The sequence below is a fragment of the Argiope bruennichi genome, chromosome 5, assembly GCF_947563725.1.
Source record: "Argiope bruennichi chromosome 5, qqArgBrue1.1, whole genome shotgun sequence".
Taxonomy (NCBI): domain Eukaryota; kingdom Metazoa; phylum Arthropoda; class Arachnida; order Araneae; family Araneidae; genus Argiope; species Argiope bruennichi.
In genome coordinates, this window is record NC_079155.1 from 27,000,032 (window position 1) to 27,023,593 (window position 23,562).

The 23,562-nt window shown below is 27.1% G+C and overlaps 1 protein-coding gene across 1 annotated transcript in view; it reads right to left on the reverse strand.

The window, feature by feature from the left end:
• LOC129969398 (uncharacterized) overlaps positions 1-12,627 on the reverse strand; it is a 141,919-nt gene extending 129,292 nt beyond the window's left edge. Inside the window, exon 1 of the mRNA XM_056083961.1 lies at positions 12,414-12,627. Within this exon, the coding sequence (XP_055939936.1) occupies positions 12,414-12,446 (33 nt within the window). The 5' untranslated portion in view covers positions 12,447-12,627. The remainder of the gene's footprint in view (positions 1-12,413) is intronic.
• Between the last annotated feature and the right edge of the window lie 10,935 nt (positions 12,628-23,562).

Here is a 23,562-nt window from a genome sequence, read left to right on the forward strand (position 1 = left end):
CTGATATGATTGATGGAGCAAAACGTGACTGAAAATCCAAATAAAAATTAGATAAAATATGCCCAATAAATTTGAATTTGTGTTTTAAATTAAAAAGGCTGTCATATATTTGAAGTTTCGATCCAGTTTGATTTATCATAGTTGTAGGTTACACTCATTAAAAGACAGGTCTCTTTTTATACCCCCTCTTTTTCTGATAAATGAATTTCGAATGAAAATTTTAAAAGATTAAATTAACTGAAGAAAGCGTTCTTGTCTTTTTCAAAATTCAAACTGTTCCAGCAAGTAATTGATGGATTAGTTCTTTCCAAAAATGATGATAAATGTGTGTGTTGAACTATTTAAAAAAATTAATTATGTGTCAAATACCCATGTACACTAAAAATAGTCATACCTGTAGTAAGAAGATGTCAATAAAATATTTTCAAATTATTCTAACAACTTGATTAAGCGACGTGGTTATATGTTCACTATGTGTACACAGTGTGCAATAAAATTACATTAACAGTAAGATATTGAAACAAACATTTATTCTTTTTCATATATATGTTTATGTTGTATGAATGCATTAAATTTGAATGATTTTCAAAGAACTAAGCAAATGTTACTACCTCTAATAACAATAAGAAAGATTGTGTGTGTTTATGTATGTGTATATTGGCGCTCTATCGTTCAAATCACCTGATGTACAGCTTCCAAATTCGGTATAGAAATATTTTGGACGATACAAATGCGCATATTGGATCGATTTTTTTTTGAAATTTTAATTAGAAGTTTAATTAATTAAAAATTGAACGAATTTGTAGCATTTTTATGCAATATCTCCCAAAAATGCTATTGCACAAAACTAATTTTTACGCCATTTTAAAATTAAAAATATTTTTTTTTATCTAATTGTAAATGTAACTAGTTTAATAACTGTACAAAACTTCCCCTTCATTTCGGGAATTTTCTGAAAATATTTTTTACTAATTTTCAACAATAAATTACATTGCAGCACTCAAATTCAAATTGTAAAACGTTCATTCGTTTTGATATGTTTAATGTTATTAAAGATCAATTTTTGAATTGTTTATAATTTTTTTTTGAAAAGATTTTCAAATTTTGAGTTATTGTCAGATGAGGAGGCCAACATTTGATTTTGTATCTTCTGTTTAAAATACTGCATCATCATCGCCTGGGCAGGAGATAAAAACAGAAAACAAATGTCATCCATTTAGCTTTTATTTTTTAGAAATCGTGTCCGAACAAATCTTGCATTGGCAGATTTTGTCCAAAACCTGACGCAGATTTACAGTTAAAGCGCAAAGACCAAAAGATGTTTGGCTACTGTTGGCGATGGTTGAAAACATTCCTGAGGAAAATTACATCTTTTAGAACAAAAGAGAAGCGAAATCGAGAGGAAGGAAACAATTTGCCTGTCTTTTTTCATCTATTTTGTTTATTTATTTGGGGGGAGCAATATTTTGAAAGATTTCCTTTTTCTCAATACGACGTTCTGAACTTAATTCAAAAATATTTTCTGTCTTTTTTTCTGTATGTGTAAAAATATATAAATATTTTCCGAAACACTGATGTCATTATTCTAAAAAAGGAAGAAATATCACAAACCACAAAGAAAAATTTATATATCTAGGTACTACGATTTCATTTATTACAAGCAGACCAACATGCCTGTAATAAGGGAATATCATACCAACATGCCTTCATAGAGTGATATGATTCTAAAATGCCATGGTCCATGATCTTAGAAAAATCTCAAAACTGGAAATAATGAATATTTCTAAGTCTATATATGAAAGTAAAATACGCGTGTTTTTCCAAAATCAAGTATCATGATTTTAGAAAAAGAATTATCACAGAAGCTATAGGAAATTACGTATACCTAGATACTACGATTTCGCTTATTACAGGTATACCAACATGCCTGTAATGAGTGAATAGCATGCCAACATGCCTTCATAGAGTGATATGATTCTAAAATGCCATGGTCCATGATCTTAGAAAAATCTCAAAAATGGAAATAATGAATATGTGTAAGTTTATATATGAAAGTAAAATACGCGTGTTTTTCCAAAATCAAGTATCATGATTTTAGAAAAAGAATTATCACAGAAGCTATAGGAAATTACGTATACCTAGATACTACGATTTCGCTTATTACAGGTATACCAACATGCCTGTAATGAGTGAATATCATGCCAACATGCCTTCATAGAGCAACATGATTCTAAAAATCCATGATCTATAATCTTGGGAAATCTCAAAATTGGAAATACAGAATATGTCGAATATGTCTAAATACAATATGAAGGTTTTTCGAAAATCTGTTATTATCATTTTAGAAAAAGAAATATTACAGACCACATAGGAAATTTCATATATATAGATATTTCGACTTTTGAATTATTAAAGACAAACACAATCCTACATGATTCCGAAAAAGCCTTTTTTTTCATGTTAATGGGAGGTTTTAAAAATGAGAATCATGAATATGTCGAATTCGAATTTATTATGACCACAATAATATTTCTTTAAAAGCGTCGTATATTAGAAAATAATTAAGTGATAGTAAAAACAAAATATAATTTAGTATGATGGTATGATAGTTAACTATATGATATTTTAACTATAATATTATATATATTATTATATTATATTAACTATATATATTTTAGTATGATAGTTAACTATAACTATCTTGAAAAACATTCATCATTATTTTAAAACCTTATTATATTTTTGAACAGTTTCAGGTTTTTTTCTATTCTAATTAACAGCTGATTATCTATATCATGCGTAAACAAGTATTTATTTACGAATGAATGATTCGACATATTTGAACATGTCATTCTAATTCATTAGCAATTAAAAGGCAATCATATAATGAAACGCTTTTTTTTAGCTCAAAATCATAATAAATGTTGCCACTGAATAGGTATAATTCAAGGTAATTAAGACAACAAATGAAGTTTCAACAAATAAATAAATAAATAATAAAATAAATAAAGAAAAAATAAAATAAAGAAACCCGTTGAACTGAATCCAATGTTCGTAATTAAGAAAGTCGTTAAATGCCGCTTTCTTTTTCGAATAAGAAAGCATTTTTTATTTGAAAAAATTAGAATTATAGATTATAACAAATAAATTATAATTTAAAATAAATTAATATAATTAGCTACTAAATTGACATTTATATCTCGTTCACTGTTTTGAACCTATGCACTTTGACAATTATTCATATTTAGGTGAATAATTTTCTAGAACACGCAGATTCGAATTCTCGGTGATATTGAAAGTGCTATGCATTGTTTAGACTGTTTATGCGAATAATTGTTTTGAAATGTAAATTTAACAATTTAATGATTTATATTTAAAATAAAGGAACCTTCTTAGTTAGTCGCATGTTGAATGGATTAATTTAATAAACATTATTTTAATTAGTTGCTTTGGATTTATATTTGATTTAAAAAATTGTGTTATGAATTCTCATTGTTGTTATGCATGAGAATTTATAACACAGTTTGATTAAATATTTCTTTCTCAAAATATCAAGACAAATTTCAAAGTCATATAAAGTTTACAAAAATATTTTGCTGCATTTTTTTCCATAAGTTTAAAATTTTTGAAACAAACTTTTTTTTTTCATTATTTTTTCCTGATATGTTTACAATTTTGGGAACAAAATTTTTTTATGCATCAAAATTCCTGCAAATGAAGATTCCTTCATACATTTTAATTCAAATTATTCTAGAAGATAATAATTATTCTAGAAATAATATGTGAAAAATATGAAGATCATATTCGTAGATTTTTTAATTTATTTACTTTTTATTTAATTTTTAATTTTTAGAACTTTTTGTAGAATTGTTAAAAGGGTTCGTTTCCATTGCTGCAAAGCTGAAACTATTGCTTGGAATTACTGCTAGTAGCATTTATGGTAGTGATTTTTCAGTAAGAGTTTAATTTTGCAAATCAGTTTTGAAGCTTTTTTCTGCAATCATTTTTTCGAATCTTAGATAATTAAAAGTAAAATACTGTTTATATTATCAATATTTTGTGATAACACAAAAGTTTCAAATATTAGGAATTAGATTTAATTAATTCACTGTAAGTCTTCTGTGATTCTCATAAAAAAGTATGCATTTTGAGAACTTTTTTCCAGGTTGTATGAGATATTTCATATCTTAATTTTGATAAAGCTTAGATAAAACATGTAATCGTAATAGTAAGTATGGAATAGTATTATATCAAAAGTATGTAATCGTATTAAATTGTTTTTTCATGATTATAAACAAACATGAGATAATCAAATTAGAAGTAAATATTAAGTTTAAATTGCATAAAAAAAGAATTAAATGAATTAAAAAAATGAAGGAAATGATGAATCCGGTCTAAAGACTTTATCGAGAAATAACATCAAGTAGGGATTCAAATCAGGGATTTTCTTGTGAGGAATCTGACTTTCGTCCAAATATTGACCCCTCGTGACCCGAAAATCCCAAGAAATTGAGATTTTTTGAAAACCAGAATTAATATAAACAAAGTAATGACATTAAAATCAGACAATAAAAAACAAAATTAATAATTTAGTAAAAAAATTATTTCAAAATTCAAATCCAAGCAAAATTACAACAAAAACAAATCAAATCAAACTACTATTGAGCTATTACTTGAAGGTGACCCTTGATAGTCTCCAGGCCGGATTTATCATTTCCTTCTTTTTAATCCATTTTATTCTCTACTTTTGCAGTTTAAACAATATTTATTTCTAATTTTGTTAAATGCAGTTGTCTTTTAGATGTAGCAACACTGGTGATCTCTAAATATAGTGTATCATCCTTTCAAAAGTTTTGACTCAGGCAAATTTACTTTATAAATTAGTTTCATAAATTGCATTTCATTGAGATATTTATCCAAATACTTGCTAATTTATCAATACTTTTTAAATTCTTATTCATGATATAGTTTTTAATACAGATTCCTTTTTTACTAAGGACTTAGGGAGTATTCCGCATAGATTTATTCTTAAAACTCACAAATTCGTTCCAGAATCAAAGTTTCTGGAATTTTGGTGTGGTTTCTTGCAAGGACATGAGACCATTTACTTTTGGACGATTTCACTTCGTAGAGGGACGTTACGTAGAGAGTAATATAAGCGCATTTTCGGAGTTCTTTGTTAGGTCTCGACCTATATCTCAATAGAAGAGTTTTCTTTATATTCCTTTTTTTTTTCTAGAAATTTGGAATTGTATATATTGTGCATTTTTTATTCAGATACTTGTGCATTTTTTATTCATATGTCTAATTCTGTTTTGTTGATCATTCGAGCGACTACCCCTCCCCCCCCCACCTAATTCTTTTGATAATAGGTGTGCCCTGCACTGCTAAATAAAAAGTATACGCTTTATTTCCTCCGGATTTTATCTCCCCCTTAATTGGTGAAATCGACTCCTTTTAACGCATGCGCAAACGTGTGAAGACTACCGTATTTCATAATAAACAGCATATTAAGAATAATAAGCAGTCATCTCATGATATGAAGCGTCATGTACAAGATTTATTAAATGCATATTTCGCGTTTAATACATTGAAAAAATACTTGTTAGGTATTATTTCAAGGGTGTGAAATCCCGGGTCATTTACTTAAGGGTGCCCCAAAATTAAGGCAGGATTTGAATGTGCCACCATTCGTGCATCAAAGTGTTGGTAACCTTATTAAAAAAACATTTGACAACTAGCTGATAGTTAGGGTTAGTAAAAACGGAGTGTTACATGATAGGGAAAAGTGTTTTCATTGTTGAACAATATTTCAAAAATAATAATAATAATTCAATAAAAAATATTCAATATAAATATTTATTAAATTCAACGCTGCGAATTCAACCACATTTATGCAAAATGTCCATGGAAAATTTCGACAAAAGTGTGCATATGTCCCAGCAAAGCCGTGAAGGCCATTTGCCTTATGTGTTATTCAATACACAATCCTGTGTACTATGTACCTATCCTGTGTACTTTAGGGTTAAATAAAAATATAACCATTTAAATAAAAAAAAAATTGCTTTTTTTATTCGAATCTTGCATTAACATGTTGTTCTACCGTGTAACATTCCATTTTTACTAGCTAAATTATCAACTGCCAAATGTTTTCTAAAGGGTTGCCAACACTTCACTGTAAGAATGGTATCAAATTTAAATCTTGCGTAAATTTTAGGATACCTTTTATAATTCGAATATAAGAAATTGAAAAGACAATAAAGAATAATATAATCCTAAATAAATTAAATTTACTAAACTGTACACAAAGATAAAATATTTAATGATACAAACAAAATCTGCTCTAGAAAAATGTTAATATTTTGAAGCATTTAATCCACAAATTATTTTATATCTGAAACAATTTTAGAAAATGACATAGATTATCTGCGATCCGTTCCAGCATCATTCTCTAGTGGGATATATAAACTATACCTTAAACAATGGATCACTCGGGTAGGTAATCTAGATATATCTGATAGTAATTCTAAAGTGTGAAACAAGGATTTATCTCTCGAAGAATCAGATAATCCGATAGAAATCTTAAATTTGTTTGATTTTGAAACAGATAATAGTATAGAAATTTTATCACTAAATTTATCTCAAGATTTTATTCAGAGATTGTAATAGAAGTATTTTTTTAAAAATTCAAACAGAGTGAAAAAAAAGAACTTAAATTTGAAAGAAATAATCGGTGGGAAGTTTATATTTCTCTATTTGAATTCTGTTTTGTCAGAAATTAAATATAATGATAGTGCTTTTTTTTCGTAATTAAGGGATAATGTAAAAACTGCTTTTAATGTAAAATATAATTTTCTCGTGAATAAATATAGATAAGAAACGTTATATAAAATTAGCGAAAAACGCATTCACTTATGCTACCTATTTACGAAATCTAGCGGAGATATTACTTGAACAAATATTACTTGATGATTTTATTTTTAATAATAAATTATATATTATTATACAATAAAGTACATTTTCTATTAAATGCCTAGCTTCCAATTTTTTTTTTAAATCGGAAATGATATGATATATTTAATATCTACTTCTTGCAATATTTTCTTTTGTTTTTTTCAAATTTAATTTCTATAATAATTTATGTATCCTAAATGTTATGCATTTTACTTTGATAATATACAATTAGAGATATAACTTCTTTAAAACATAACATCAATCATTAGATTTTAAATTGCATTCATTTTGGAGTAATTCTAGGTTTATAGTCTTTCATCATAGCGATAATAATTTATAAATAAGATCTCTCTTCCTGTAAAATTACTCGAAACACTTCAAATACGATAGTGATTATAGAAAATATATGTGGAAAATTTATATCTACCTGTAGTATGTGCTAGAATTCACGACATAAATTATTTGCTAGCAACTATATTATAAAAGATTTTTATTGAACAAAAATCATAATTTATATCAATTGACTTCTTGAGTGAAAAAAAAGTGAGTTACAAACGTATTACGTTGCATGTACAGAATATTTTATTTGTCGTTAGTTGTTTACGATATTCAGATTATAAATTTATGAGACGCAATAAAAAATAATGGTATTCAAGTTTAGAGTTATCGCTTCTTATATTTAAAAATTATTTCCTGTATACAGCCGACCACCCCATCACAGTGAACGAAGCAGTATCGACAGGATTATTTAAAAATTATTGTTAGGAATAAAAAAAAAATTGAAAGCATGCAGCGAATCACAGTCCTTGTAAATTTAGCAGCTAAATTTTTGCTGCATATCTACTATCAGTACAAACCAACATGGGCATAAGCGAAATTTCCTTTTCCATCCTTTTTAAAAATCAATCCGTCTCATCATTGTTCTACTGTATAAGATAATTTACAATTAAATAATTCCTATATGCCTTTCATACAAATACTTCACACAAGAATACAAATTGTTTCAGAACCCGATGTTTATAAAAAATGATATATAAATATAAAATAGAATTGCCCCGTCCTGACTTAGTAACCAGAGTACTGAATGAGCGAGCTGTCGTAGCAGTAACATGCGAAATGTACGGGCGTTAACGGTCTGGAAGTAGATTCTCCCGTTGAATTTATATTTAGTCACCGTAAATGGAAAAACCGCAGTTCCATCACCATTGCCAAAATAAGCGAGAACTCGCTTATCGATTTGGTGATTTCTTATTCATATACTTTTGATAACCCCTTCCTCCCAAAAAAATTGGGAAGAAGAAATGTTTTACAATTGTGGACCTTGTATTTAGACGAGCCAAGAAATGTGAATAGAGATTACAGAGTTAACTAATTCCATTTATTAAGTCATGAAAAAAAAAACTATTTTTAAATAAATTGCTAAATAGAAAAATAATACAGAACTTCAATAGGATGGTGTTGCTGAAGCTTAGTTTTGAATGATATTAAATGATGAGTAATGAATGAGGAATGATTAATAAACAAAATTTTAAGAATGTTTCACTGTGTTTCAAAAAAATCGTAATAAAAATAAGATTTGATAACATAACATTTTAAAAACAAGCATTTTTTTTCCTTTCTGTGAAGAAAAATATATTTCATATATTTCAATTTAAAAGGTTGTTTTGAAGGTTAAAGGTCTGCAATTCTTATAAAATAATGTCATATTTTACACGAGAAGAAAATAAAAATTCAGAAATTATCATATAAAACGTATTATTTTTTATTTATTCTCATTACATGGGTAATACTGTAGATCAACATTATCTTCCAACAACCCGCATCCATATGGTTTATTTAACATTATTTTGATATATTTAATATATTATAATAATATAATATATTAAACATGATATGATATATTTAATATATTATAATGATATTTTTAAATATCGTTTACTTAACTTTTTATTCAAGAATCTACTGAATAGGAATACGAAAGGCAACTGATTTTTTTAAAATAAGCAAAAAGTAAAAATTGTATTTTCAATTAAATGTCACATCTTTTCATTTGGACTAGCTGATTTCTTTATATTTAATTTTGGATAAAGTCTTGCTGTATAGATGACAAATAATTTATATAATTAAAAAATGATTTGACATTTTTTTAAACTCACACCTGATAAAATCCGAAAGGTCATTCATTTACGTGTTGAGATATCAACCCAAAATAATTTCCGAGTAATTGTATCAACCAAAAGGAGTATTTTTATTAAAAAGTTACAATCCTCTTTTGCTTCATTTCAGCTTTCATTTTATTTTCTCTGTGAAAATATTAAATTTCATGAAATGAAGAATCGTGACATATGCAATGATACATTATGCTAAAATTGCTTATTATATTCTAATAAATATCCACTTCATCTGAAGATGACAACAAAATATTTTGATATGCTTTTTTCCGCTCAAAGCTTACCCTTCATATATATTAAGCACTATGTAAGATCATTAAAATACGAAAAGAATTATTCGCAAAACGAACATATTCGTTAAAATGCTTTTTTGGAAAATTATTCTGATGTGTTCATTTGCTCAAAACTTACCCTACACCTGTTTTAAGCACTATGTATGATCATTAAAATGAGAAAAGAATTATTCACAAAACGAACATATTCGTTAAAATGCTTTCTTGGAGAATTATTCCGATGTGTTCATTTGCTCAAAACTTACCCTACACCTGTTTTAAGCATTATGTATGATCATTAAAATGAGAAAAGAATTATTCACAAAACGAACATATTCGTTAAATTACTTTCTTGGAGAATTATTCCGATGTGTTCATTTGCTCAAAACTTACTCTACACCTGTTTTAAGCACTATGTAAGATCATTAAAATGAGAAAAGAATTATTTATAAAACGAGCATATTCGTTAAATTACTTTCTTGGAGAATTATTCCGATGTGTTCATTTGCTCAAAACTTACTCTACACCTGTTTTAAGCACTATGTAAGATCATTAAAATGAGAAAAGAATTATTCACAAAACGAACATATTCGTTAAAATGCTTTCTTGGAGAATTATTCTGACGTGTTCATGTGCTCAAAGCTTACTCTACACCTGTTTTAAGCACTATGTAAGATCATTAAAATGAGAAAAGAATTATTCACAAAACGAACATATTCGTTAAAATGCTTTCTTGGAGAATTATTCTGACGTGTTCATTTGCTTAAAACTTACCCTACACCTGTTTTAAGCACTATGTATGATCATTAAAATGAGAAAAGAATTATTCACAAAACGAACATATTCGTTAAAATGCTTTCTTGGAGAATTATTCTGATGTGTTCATTTGCTCAAAACTTACCCTACACCTTTTTTAAGGACTATGTATAATCATAGTGCTTAAATGAGTGCTTAAAATGAGAAATGAATTATTTATAAAACGAGCATATTCATTAAAAGTGTTTTTTTCAAGAATTATTTTATGATACGTTTTCTGCAGAACCATTTGCCGTGATAAAAAATCAGTTGTACTTTCGAGCATACAAAAATTATTAAATATTTATCGTGACTTTTATTTCTTGTGAATATACCAGAAAAGTAATTATATCTTTATTGTCTTGCATACAAAATAAGCTTCGTTTTATCTTTTTTTAAATTTAAAAATAATTATGCGTTTTCAATGCAATCCAAAATTCACCTTTAAAACCAGTATCCACTAAAGTACAGTAATGTACTTCTGTCTTCAAGACAATAATTTCTGTCGTAGATTTGACAGTCATTATATTGTCAATTATCAAAGAAAAAAAACCTTAGAACAACTTTTAATTGATTGCCAATACTACATTTTCAAGGTCTTGGCGCTCATTACAGACAAATTATCTGTTTGTTTTAAATTGTTTGTTTTTTTATTCCCGTGGTGACTTTCTTCATTTATTTAAATTTCTTAGGGAAAGTAACTAGTTGTTCTGAAAAAAAAAAACAATTTTTTTAAAAGTTAACGGAAAAAATATTATGATGAAATCTACTTTCTCTGATATGCACTCTATTTAAAAGGAGCTCCCATCATTTATATTGACATTTAAATTTGACGCTAAATAAATACATTGTAAATATCATAAAGGATGACAAATGTTAAGATGTTACTCAAGTTTTAGAAATGGAAATTATTGTAACAAAAATGATAAATATATTTAACATTATATGATTAGATATTAAATTAATTATACCAAGATTAATTTTCTGAATATTTGCAAATATTCTTTCAATTCGTGCTTAAAACTTTAATGAAAGAAAACTCTCATTATAAATGATAGTTTTCTTGCCTTCTCGAATACGAAAAGTATTTTTAAAAATATTCAAATTATTATGAGATTCACATAATTATGCAATTTAAAATCATTCCAATGAGCACAATTTAAAGATCCAATATTTTCGTAAAAATATCAATATAGAAAATATTTTCTATAGTATTCAACGATATAAGTAATAACGATTCATAAATAATTTGTGAAATTAGTTCAATTTTATATAGCAATTTACTTTGAAATATAATTTAAAATAGAGATTTTTAAATCTACCAAATAACTTATTTGCCTAATTATGTACAAATATTTAATGATGACAGCATAAAATATTATGAAAAGGCTTAAAAAATGCTCCTTTATATAAAGTAAATTATTTGTGTTGATTGTTTTATTATGTTATATACATCAAGTATTTGCTAAAACTTCGTATAAAGGTATATGATTTTATTAAAATTTGAAGCAACAAAAAAGAAAGGAATATTATTATTAAATTTAAATATAAAAACAAATTCTCTAAACAAGATATAAAGGAATTATGAACCATTTTTATGGCAAAGAAAATTATTTCATCTTAATGAATAATTATTAAAATAACAGAATAAATTCATAACTTTTGTTTAAAATTAACAAGGCAATTGAATTATTTTTCAAACTATGGTATATAATACAAAAAATACCAAAAATAATTAAAATAAACAAATCAAAACGCATAAGAGTTTCATTAGTTGTCAAATTTTGAGGAGTATAATAAAAAATCCTAAAAATAATTAAAATAAGCAAATCGAAACACAACATCAGAATTTCAACGGTTTTTCAAAAATCACGGAGTATAATAATAAAGGATCCCAAAAATAATTAAAATAAACAAATCAAACACAACATCAGAATTTTATCAGTTGTCAAATTTTACGGAGTATAATAAAGAATCCCAAAAATAATTAAAATAAACAAATCAAACACAACATCAGAATTTTATCAGTTGTCAAATTTTACGGAATATAATAAAAAATTCTAAAAATAATTAAAATAAACAAATCTTAACAACATCAGAATTTAATCAGTTGCCAAATTTTACCATTTCATCATTTGATCATTATAAAATCAATAAACTATTTAACGCAAATTAATTTATTCTCAATAAACATAATTAAAAATTCGAATTCTTCACTCACCGCCAGAAGGAGGAAAGAGAATAAATTCCTCATGTTTCGAATGGAAGCCGAGAGGAGAATTTCGCACCCAACATTCACAAACTGCGGCCCGATTGTTTATAAAATCCGAAGGAATCGCTCTGAAAATAATCGATGCGGGGAAAAGCGGTTCCTTATAACCGGACGCTTTAATTGGAGGCAAATGAGGACACGGGGTTTTGTAACCCTTTTTCTCTCTCCGCTCTTTCTCCCTCGAATTCGAATCGTGAGGGGACAGGTGAGATGATTCGTTTCTTCGACTGCAGGAGTTCGCGCGCTTTTCCGTCCCGAAATCGTTTGGCTTCTGAAAGCATTCATGTGACCTTTGAATCGTTCCTTTTTCGGAAGTTAGGGTTAGTGTCACTTAGACTGGAGAGTATAATTTATTATTTTATCTAAATTTAAATATTTATTTCACGTTTGAAAAAATTAATTATATTCATTATTCTGAGAAATATTTGTTTATAATCGTTTGGTTTTTGAATTTTTTTATATCTGCGCTCTTGAAAAATCTTCTATGAAATGATAAAAATTGGCATGGATTAATTTTTTTGTACAAATTGAAAAAATGAATTTTCAAAAGTATTAATATTACTTTCTTTATTTTAATGATTATTTTTCCCCTTGAAACAACGCAGGTTTAGTTTTTATTTAGCAAAATAATTTAATTTAATAATTTGTTCTGGTAAATAAATTGTTCTTTTTAATAGTTGCGCTATGGCTACAGTCAACAGAATAATCTTCATAGGTTTTGAACAATTTAAACGGAATATTGTTTAACTGTTATCTGTAATTTCTACAATGTGGATAGAAATGGTTGTTTTAAGTTTTAAAAAAAAAGCTATTTTTACAAAGGTCTGGAAAATATTTGAGTCATTGTTGATTAAATCATCATTATTAATTAAATTAAATTACAATCCTTATTAATCAAATTAAGAATTGAGATTTTTTTTAAACTGAATTTGCAAATTTTCATAGGATGTAATCCTTCTTTGATTTCTTGCATAGTTTCAAAATATTGCACAATTTTCCTTGTAGATTAATTTGATGACTTTTTACCTTTTATTACTCAGATTTTCCAGATTATTTGATGTCCAACTATATACTGAAAATTCATTTATCTAGATTGAGGCTGAATAAAGGAATCTCATCAGGCTAAGTAAATGCATCGTATTGTCACAGTACATGAAAAAAACGAGTGACATCTTGTAACTTCGCTATTTGGATTAAAATATGTCATAAATCTTCCATTTTAATGATAAAAACATCGACAATATAGTGCGAAAACGCTTTTTTGAGACAAAAATGTTCTTTTGGAGGTTTAAAATGTGGGAATTCATCAAAATTTAAATATCAAATTATTTGAAGTTCGCAGAATTTTCTGTTTAGTACACTTTATATGCCATAAATAAAATATAAGAATCATTTTGTTTATGGTGCATTCAAATTCCAAGATTTGAAGCAATTTAACAAAAGAACAAATATTAAATTTTCATATGACAAAAAATAGCATATTTTTTTATAAATACATAGTTATACCAAAATGATTAAAGTTGAAATTGATTGCAGTTATATAAACCGTAGTATAATTCGTACCAACCAATATTAATAATAAGAATATTTCTAACTATACCATAAACTTGCCAGACAATACAAATTTCTTCTAACTTTTATTTTTTTATTTGCTAATTTTTATTTATTTTTGTTTTCAGTAAAGCACTCTTTGTCTTTAAAACAATTTAATAATGCATTTTTTTATTTTTACGTTTCCTAAGAACAGTTTTGAATTCTCCTTTCAATGAACTGTAAAAGCCAGGGCTTCACATAATATTAAATTGCACATAACGGTAATATTAAATTTTATAACTTTAAAAAGAAGCCTAACTATAATTACCAATTTACAATTCAAATGTTTTGTCAATAACACAGTTTAATGACTCATTTCAGTTTAATAATGTTTAAAATCACGAAATAAATTGTATAGAGTTTATTTTCGAATCAATTTTTAAAAAACTTATGATACCAGATCAGCTTTTCTCTCCTAATATTAAAGATAAATGTGTGTGTGTTGGTGCAGTACAGGTTAGTTGGCCTGTACTATATCTACCCAGTTTGACACTTATATACCTTGAAGGATTGGAATGTGCACCTCTGAGCGATTTGTTTGAAATTTTAAATGAAATTTCAATTAATTAAAAATTAAGCTGAATTTCACGATATCTTCCGAAAATATTATTGCATAAAACTGAATTTTGCACCTTTTTAAAACTTAAAAATTTGTCTTTCTAATGATATGTAATATTCGCAAATATTCTTGATGTATTTTGGCAATTTTTAAACATATTTTTTGCTTAATTTCTGAAAAAATTATTACAGTGCTGACAAGAAATTCAAACCGTTTTCATTGTTTCAACAACTATTTAATCAAGAAATTTTTCCATTTTCGAAAGCCATAAGAGAAAATTCTGTTTAATATTTGTGTAATTTACAACACGAATGAAAATGTGAAGTTACAGTTCCACGAAATTTAACTGTTTCATGGATTGACCATTATCTAAATATCTTCATTCACCAATAACTCATAAATTATAAATACATCACGAATCACATAGCTGAAAGAAATGTAGTTTACGATTATCGATATTTTTAATCTAATATTGTTTTAACTAATATTATTATATCTCATTTGAATACGAAACAAAGAGAATGTGTTCGAACATTTTATTTTATTCTTAAAATTAAGCTAAAATTCCTATTACAGAAGATTCTCTCACAACCTAGGAATAACATTTCATGTAATAACAAATCACATTATAGGAGTCATGCGTTATTTGACGAATTTATATGAGTTCATAAATGATTCTAATTGGAATCATGCATCTTGTTTATGTGTTGATACTTTTTTAAAACTATCAGCTTCATGTTTATATATAAACAAAAAACAAGAGCATATATTTACTTTGTTAATGAAAAAAATAATAATAAAATAAAAAATTGTGTGGATACTAAATTTATCATGTGAATAATTCGAGGCTGTTTCCCACACTGTATGAGAACTAGACACTACTTTTTAGTAACATCATATAAATAGCACGTTATACGAGAGTCTACTGCATACAAGAAGTTCAAATAGCATTCGTGTTCCAAAAGAATACTAGATTTGCAAATGTTTAGAATTCCTGATAAAAAAATGTTTTTTTTTCAAAAATGATAAATTATGTAAAAGTAACGTAAAGCACGGTATCAGAAATAATGTAATCGCTTAATATTTTTGTATAATTACGCACATTAAAAATAATGAGAATTCAAAAGCAAACTATCATTCATCTTAGTCATGAAGTGAGCGACTTTTGAAATTTATACTAGCTTCCTGATAAATTAATCACCTCTCAGCTCAAACTGTTTATTAATGTCAAGTAGTTTGAAATGCTAATACAAGTTTCAAATATTTTGGAATCTTAAAAAGGAAATATTTTTTGAAAAATGGCATTTTTGTTGTTGATAACATTTATAACATCAAAAAGAAAATAATAGTCAATTTGTCTTTTTTCCGTAAATATTTTTCAATGAAACTTTGAATTAGATTGATCAGGTTTTACACTTGAATCTCGACAAATGGACTGTACAATATAAAGATCATTGAACTGAAAATTAGCATAATATTTATTTTATGAAACTGAAAATGGATTGTGTCTAAAACTTTGGATTATCTTTCACAAGCTTATAATAAATATCTATTATAAGTTTATTCTGAATGTAAAATGTAACAGCTAAATGCATAATTAATTAATTTTATGTTTGTATTGATACCTATTGCATAAATTTATTATCTGAAACAGCTGATTTTTTCAGCTGCCAATTAAATACACTGTGGTAAATGTAAATTAAAAATATTAACGTATTTATTGAAGCATGAAGCAAGCCATGTTTTCACCTATTTAAGTTGAAAACTGAGTAGCTAAAAAAACGAGGCGAGTAAAAGAATTTATTGTTTGATTTATTTTTAAATTATGAGTTCGTTTAATTTTTACATTATCGGTTTTTTTTATTTTAAAGCGTTTTTTCTAACAAAGGAAATTTAATTTGTATAATGTAAATACATTTCTCCCTAAAATTCATTCTTTCTCCATTAAAATTCATTTTTCCAAAATGTCAAAATCTGGCAGCTTTACAAATTCATTAGAACTAAAAATTGTAAATGTCTAAGATTAAAAATTCCGAAATTTTAAAAATATTTTCCAAATGTAAACTAATTTTGCTATTTCCTGCTGAGTAAATAAAGCAAATCTCATATCCTAAAAATATTGATTATTATTTTTGGTCTAAAGCTATTTTGCATCCGTGTTATACTAGAAAACAATTTCTTGTGGTTTTAATACAAACTATCTAAAATTTTACAAAATTACATTTTTTTTTACTATTAAGTTTAGCTGCTATTATTTGGTTTAGCAATCTTGATGTATTCAACCTTTTATTTGAAACATTACAAATCTGAAAAGCGTTTATTACATCTTAAAATATCAGAAAAATTTTAATATATCAAGATGGTTGCTTTGCTTTTTTTATTTTTACAATTTTAAAAAAATATTTATGGTTTTGAAAAAATGAAAATTGTGTTTCAAAGACGTATATCTTTATTTTTGATGATTTTGAACAAATTTTATAATTTTCTTTCAAAAATAATGTTTCGTTCAAAGAAAAGCTTTTTTTTTTCCTTGGAACAAATGGATGTACAGATATGTATAACCATTGTGTTTTTAAATTTAAAAGACATTTCAAGTACCTATTCTAACAAATTTTTAAAGAAACAATTGAAAATTGCATTATCAAGAAGATTAACATAAAAATAAAGAAAAAAAATCTGAAATCTTATTATTTGTAAAAATATAAATCGTATATTAACTATTTTTTAAAATAAAAATTCCACATTTTTTTACTATGAATTTAGTTTCTTAATATATATGTGATGTTTCATATTAGGTTTAAATTTTCCTGTTCTTTCAATAGCATGAACTTTAGAATTCCTTCTTTGCTTTTATACTTGATTGATTTCATACATAAATTTGCCATTTATAGATGAATCTAACACATGAAAGCAGGCATTACTGAATTGCTCATCCAACCGAAAAAGATAATGCATCTTTTTATCATTTAATTTTCTTGCTTTCTTTTTCAAAGAAATATATACATTTTTTTTGTATTTAATTTTTGTGTGTATTGCAGCAAGTGATGTAGTTTACGCATAATTCATTGCAATCTGCAATTTAGATGAGTTTTGGCATATGTACATTATTAGTAGCAAGCAAAAGTGGTCTCCCTGTAATTTTCTCGCATAGTCTGAATGGTGTTATCCGCATAAAATTTTGAACCTTAAGTAAGTCCACGAATACCCTGCCTGGCATTGGTGAACGATAGTTACGATATATAGATTTTTAGCACTTTTTCAAACTCTATATGTATTTTGGGCGTCTTTTTTTCCACCGATCAAAACCATAATTTGGCAAGGAATCAGTTATTGCTACCAGATCATATACAAAATTTCTTTGATTTAAGTCACTGCGTTTAGGAATTGTTGAATTTATATGCATGCATGAACATAGACCGACAGATGGTCAATACTTCGTTCTAGACTTTGCTTAAAGTTTAATGTCAATCTACATTTTATATGATAAATCTGTGTACCAAATTTTATTTATATAACTCTTTGGGCTCTACGATTTTAGAATTCACTTGTATTCGAACAACAAGATAGACGGACATTTTCTGAATAGAATTCTTTAAAAATTTGATATAAAATCGATATACTACATTTCATCTGTCTAACACAAAGTGTTTTTGTCTCATCTGAGAAACAAAAACACTCTTACAGACAGAGAGGCATAATTCCAAAAAGGTATTTTTCGAATTCAGTGAGGTCTAAAACATGAAGGTTCGTCAAAATCTCGAATTCGAATTTCTTGACCATTACAATATTTTCTCTTTTTAAATTTCGTATATGAAAAATGAGTAATACTTTTTGTTTGTATTCTTGTGTAGCGAAAGTAAATAAAGAAACAAAGAAATGTGTCAACTGAATGTGCCAACGCAATATACTCAACCTGGAAATAAACTATCTAGAATTAGTAGCTAAACCATTATACATCCTTATTTTTTAATATCATTAATCTGCTCATAGCAAAATTAAGGGGGGGGGGGGAATATAATAATTACCAACAAAAATATTTCATTTCTAATATACTATGTTGACAGAAAATTCTATGTCAAAACGGGAGCATTCCAAAAAATTTGAGTTCAGAAGAAAAATCTATAAATAAATAGCTGTATATATGTAGTAGATTTGTTGGTTATTGAAATCCAAACTTCTAAATAGTAATTTTTAATCACATTTTGGCCACAAATGTTATAAAAAATATGGTAGGTTTTGATATGGTAGATTTTGAAATTATTATAGCTATTTTAAATCGTTTAATTTTTTGCCGTTCCATTCTGAAGTGATTATTAATAATTATTGAAAAAAAGATTTTTTAATAATCTTTTGAGAGTCTAAAGAATTTAAAAATTGTTTTCAGCGATTGATATTAACTTTTTTTTATTTAAAAAAGAAGTAATAGATTATAAGAAGGAATTTTTATATAATAAAAAATAAAATAAAAGTGATTTTTAAAACTACATATTTGGAAATGGCCTTGAGGCCGCGGTGGCCTGGTGGTAAGGTCTCGGCTTGTGAACCGTATGGTTTCAGGTTCGAGACCCGATTCCACCGAAGAACCGTCGTGTAAGGCGGTCTGTTGCACGTTAAATCCGTCATGCCAAACGTCCTCCCGCTGGTGTGGTGTGGAGAGGGGGTGCCAGCTCAGGTGTCGTCCTCGTCATCTGATCGGGGTTCAAAATTGCGAGGTCCGTCCCAAAATAGCCTAGTGTTGCTTTACAACGAGACGTTAATATAACTAAACTGAACTTGAAAATGGTCTGATTTACATATGCATTAACATTCCATATAGTGATAATCTTAAATGCGATTAATATTACCACTTAAATGTACTTTACGAACTCCTTGAGTTTATCGTTAAATGATAACCCAAACATGTTAGCTCAATAGTTTTTTTAGAAACTGTAAGTTGATTTAATTCCAATATTTTTCCGAATTGAGCTGAGCACTTGTTCATTTGGTGATTTGCCCTCGCTGGCTCCTTTGGAATGTGAAGAGGTACCTTAACGGATATTTTAACCAAATATGTTTTTACTTTCGTGTATATAACGTTCATGTAGTATAGCCTAAAAAGTTGGCTTGATAAGTGACAAACGTAAATTTTATTGTATTAGAAGGACTTCAAATTTCCCTCGCTAATGCTAAATTATAAGAATAGTGTTAAAGATTCCATGATAGTTAATTAAATACTACTGAATTCCCCTAATCTAAGTTACATACATTGGAAATCTTTGGGTACGTAATTTCTTTTCTGGAATTTTAACTTTTCATTCGTTATAACAGAAAAAGTAGTTTCTGAATATTGTATAAAATTTCTATGCATCGACGTAAAATTCTATATATTGAAAAAAATGTGCATAAACTTTTTTATATTTATTGTTGTCAAAAAAACCCTATATATTTCGGTCAAAATAGAAATATAAAAGAATAAAAAAAACTTTTTTATTAATTCTTATAGCAGCCATCATGAAATATAGATATGAAATCGTTCACAAAAAAGAGTTACATAATTGACAGTGAGTCATCTGTTACTTAGCTTCCGCTGTGAGAATTATAATTTTCCTAATTTAGATTGAGATAATTTCTGTTAATTTAGCTAGATAGATAGAGAGTGAGATAAATTCAGTTAAACTGATCTTCATAGTGTGTATGAATTCTAAACGAGGTCTTTTAAGTGTGAAAGAGAACTTTAGTTTAATAACAAAAATTCACGAAAGATTGGATGTCGTTAAAAAGAATAAATAATTACCAGTGAGTCATTTGTTACTTTTAGCTTCCATGGAATGAATCCTTATTTTAACTCCGAGAGAGTTTTACTTTAAATTCTGTTAAGCTAGATTCTTTACCGTAAGTATGACCTCTAATTCCAGAATTTTTATGTGTAAAAAAAATTATTAAAAAAAACCTGTATAGAAAATAAAAATCCTGGAATTAGTCTTAAATTTGGACAATTAACTATAGTAAAAATTTAGCTGTTAAAATATTTGAAAATATTATAGTATACCGGATAGGATTAAAATCCTTATATTAGAACGAAAAAGTTTTATGTCATTCGTTTAAAATTTTATGAAAATCTACATATTTTCTGTAAAACTATATGTGAAAAATATTTCAACTATCAAAGCATTTTTTTAAGTATTGTGTTTTCAGACAGATGTACATGCCTGATTCTAGAAAACACTTTTTTCGAATTCAGAAAGACCCGGAAAAGAAGATTTGACAAATTCTCGGATTGGAATTTTTTTTATGGTTGAAATACTTTCCCTTTGTATGCCTCGTAAATGAATAATTTAAAACTACATGTAATTCAAGAAAATGTAATATATGAAAATTTTACATCAAACTTTTTATCGGTAATTTTCAATGCACATTCTACCGAAGAACCGTCGTATAAGGGGGTCTGTTGCACGTTAAATTCGTCATGACCAAACTTCCTCCCGCTGGTGTGGTATGTTGTGGAGAGGGGCGTACCAGCTCAGGTGTCGTCCTCGTCATCTGACAGCGGTTCAAAATTACGAGGTCCGTCCCAAAATAGCCCTAGTGTTGCTTTAAAACGGGACGTTAATATAACTAAACCTAAACCAATACACATTCGATACATAAACCATATGTGATATATGACTAATGGCGATGACTAATGACTATGACGATGGCTTATGTGATATATGACTAATATGGTTGAAATACTTTTTCTCTACCTGCTTAGTATACAAATAATTGAAAAGTTCATGAAATTCAAGGAACTGTAATATATGATAAAAACATGAAAATTTTACAAATTATATTTTTGTGTAAGGAAATTTATATATCACGAATTTTATCAGGAATTTTCAATAAACATTCGATACATAAATCATATGTAATATATGATTGATGTGATATAAATAATGATATCTAAATTGAATTTAGAACTGAAAAAATTAATCAAATAAATTTTATTAGTAATAAATAGTCAGATGATTTTAAGAGCCATATTTATCTTATACCAAAAGTATAAAGTCTATAATAATCTATCTCTAAAAATTCTTTCAAACTTCTTCTTCGGTGTCCTGCCATAGGGGTAGCGTGTCTTCCACGTGATCTGGGCGTCCGGTTCGGACATGGTTGTTCTTCAGTGTTCTATCTGTGAGATGTGTGAATGTGCCCCTCCCCCGGTAAAAAGTGTTTTGTGCAAGCGAATGTGACGCATGAAGTAGCTAAGTCGTACTCTTGGCCCTAGTTGGCGCTACTGAAAGAAAAGGAAACACTCACTCGGCTTGAATCGCTGGCAGATAACTGTCAGCAGGCTTGTAAAATGCCGTAAGTCACAACACAACAACAAATTTCTTCTACTTGGTTACAGAATTTCAGAACCTGTTGGTGTTTTTACTTTTGTAATATACTACCGACAAATAAATTAAATATATATATATATATATATATATATATATATATATATATATATATATATATATATTTACATTTAATTATCTGAGCTTCAAGCAAAGTAGTATTGTGAGCAAAAGAAAGTTGAATACAGCCATTTAAATCAACTTCAGGTAATACTTGTGCAGATATGTTAGCAAATAAGTGGAGTAATTTTCATATGGTACGAACAGGAAAATGGCTGAAAGGAGTAGACTTCCTCTTGATAGCTTATTGTGAATTAAGTTATTCTCTAAATGAAGGGTTTACTTCCTTCATGAGATGATAGTTGCAACTCATCAATTGTTTGCTAAAACTGGAATAAAGCATAAAAAATATTTTTCGTCAGACGAGTATAACAGTTTTCTGGAAGTGCGTGAAAGTAATATTGGAAATGTAATAACGTAATTTTATTTACAAGAAAAAATTATAACACGCCCTGCGACCTTAATTTTACTTTCGGGGGAAACTGTTTGTGGGAAAAGCGTTCTGAATTTTTATAATTTTATAAAGCAACGAAATTGCTATTCTGAACTATTTTTATACTCTTTATTTTTCTTCCTATTTTTAACAATGGAAATTGTTTCACGGTGGGTTGATATTAAAAAGTGATTCATCATTTATCTTTTATTTTGAATTTCTTTTATCTTTCAAGTTATACCAACTATTATTGAAGTGATCAGTAACTGTTTCTCAAAATCTGTCGGTGTTTTTTAAGTTTTTAAAAATTTTCATAACTGTTGTAAAATATGAATAGATATTATGCAAGAAGTAATTGGTTTTGTCAATTAGTATCTTGAAAAAAAAATTCAATCAACATTTTAAAAAATGTTGAATGTTGTTTTTTTTCTTTATTCCATGGAAGTTTTTTTAAGTCATGAAACGAAATTTGAATAATATATCAATTTATGCCATTAGCTACAATCCGTAAAATATCTTCGGAACAACAATTTTTTTTCAATACATTCTGAATTAATTTTTTTAACTGATGATGATGATTCGAAATCGCTGTTATTTTAGAGATGACAAGAAGTTGTTAGCGTATTGGCATTTAAAAGTTTATAAAATTATTTAATTTATTCTGCAATAATCTTTACTGAATAATCTATTTACTGCAATAATCTATTATTAAAAATTATTTAATTTATTCTGCAATAATCTTTTTTTTTAGTATGGTATCTTTGATAAAATAATTATGAAATCCTGCTAACAACACAAATACCCGATTTTATCTTTACATTGAAAAGGTTCACAGTCAAATACCTTCCTTTAGATGATATCGAAAAATAAGGAATTCGTGAAAATCTGAAATTTTATCATGAGTCCTTAGTCTTGCTATATGTATGCAGTGCCACTTTCATCTATCATGCAAGTTTCTGGTGATTTATGGACCGTCGTTTCTAAACTCTGGCTCTTGTTATAAAAGGCAAATCTCATAATGATATGGTTTATGAATATTCCATCCAATATTCCTAAAGCGCAATTTTCAGCAGTTGAAAGGTTCCGGGGAGCATTTGA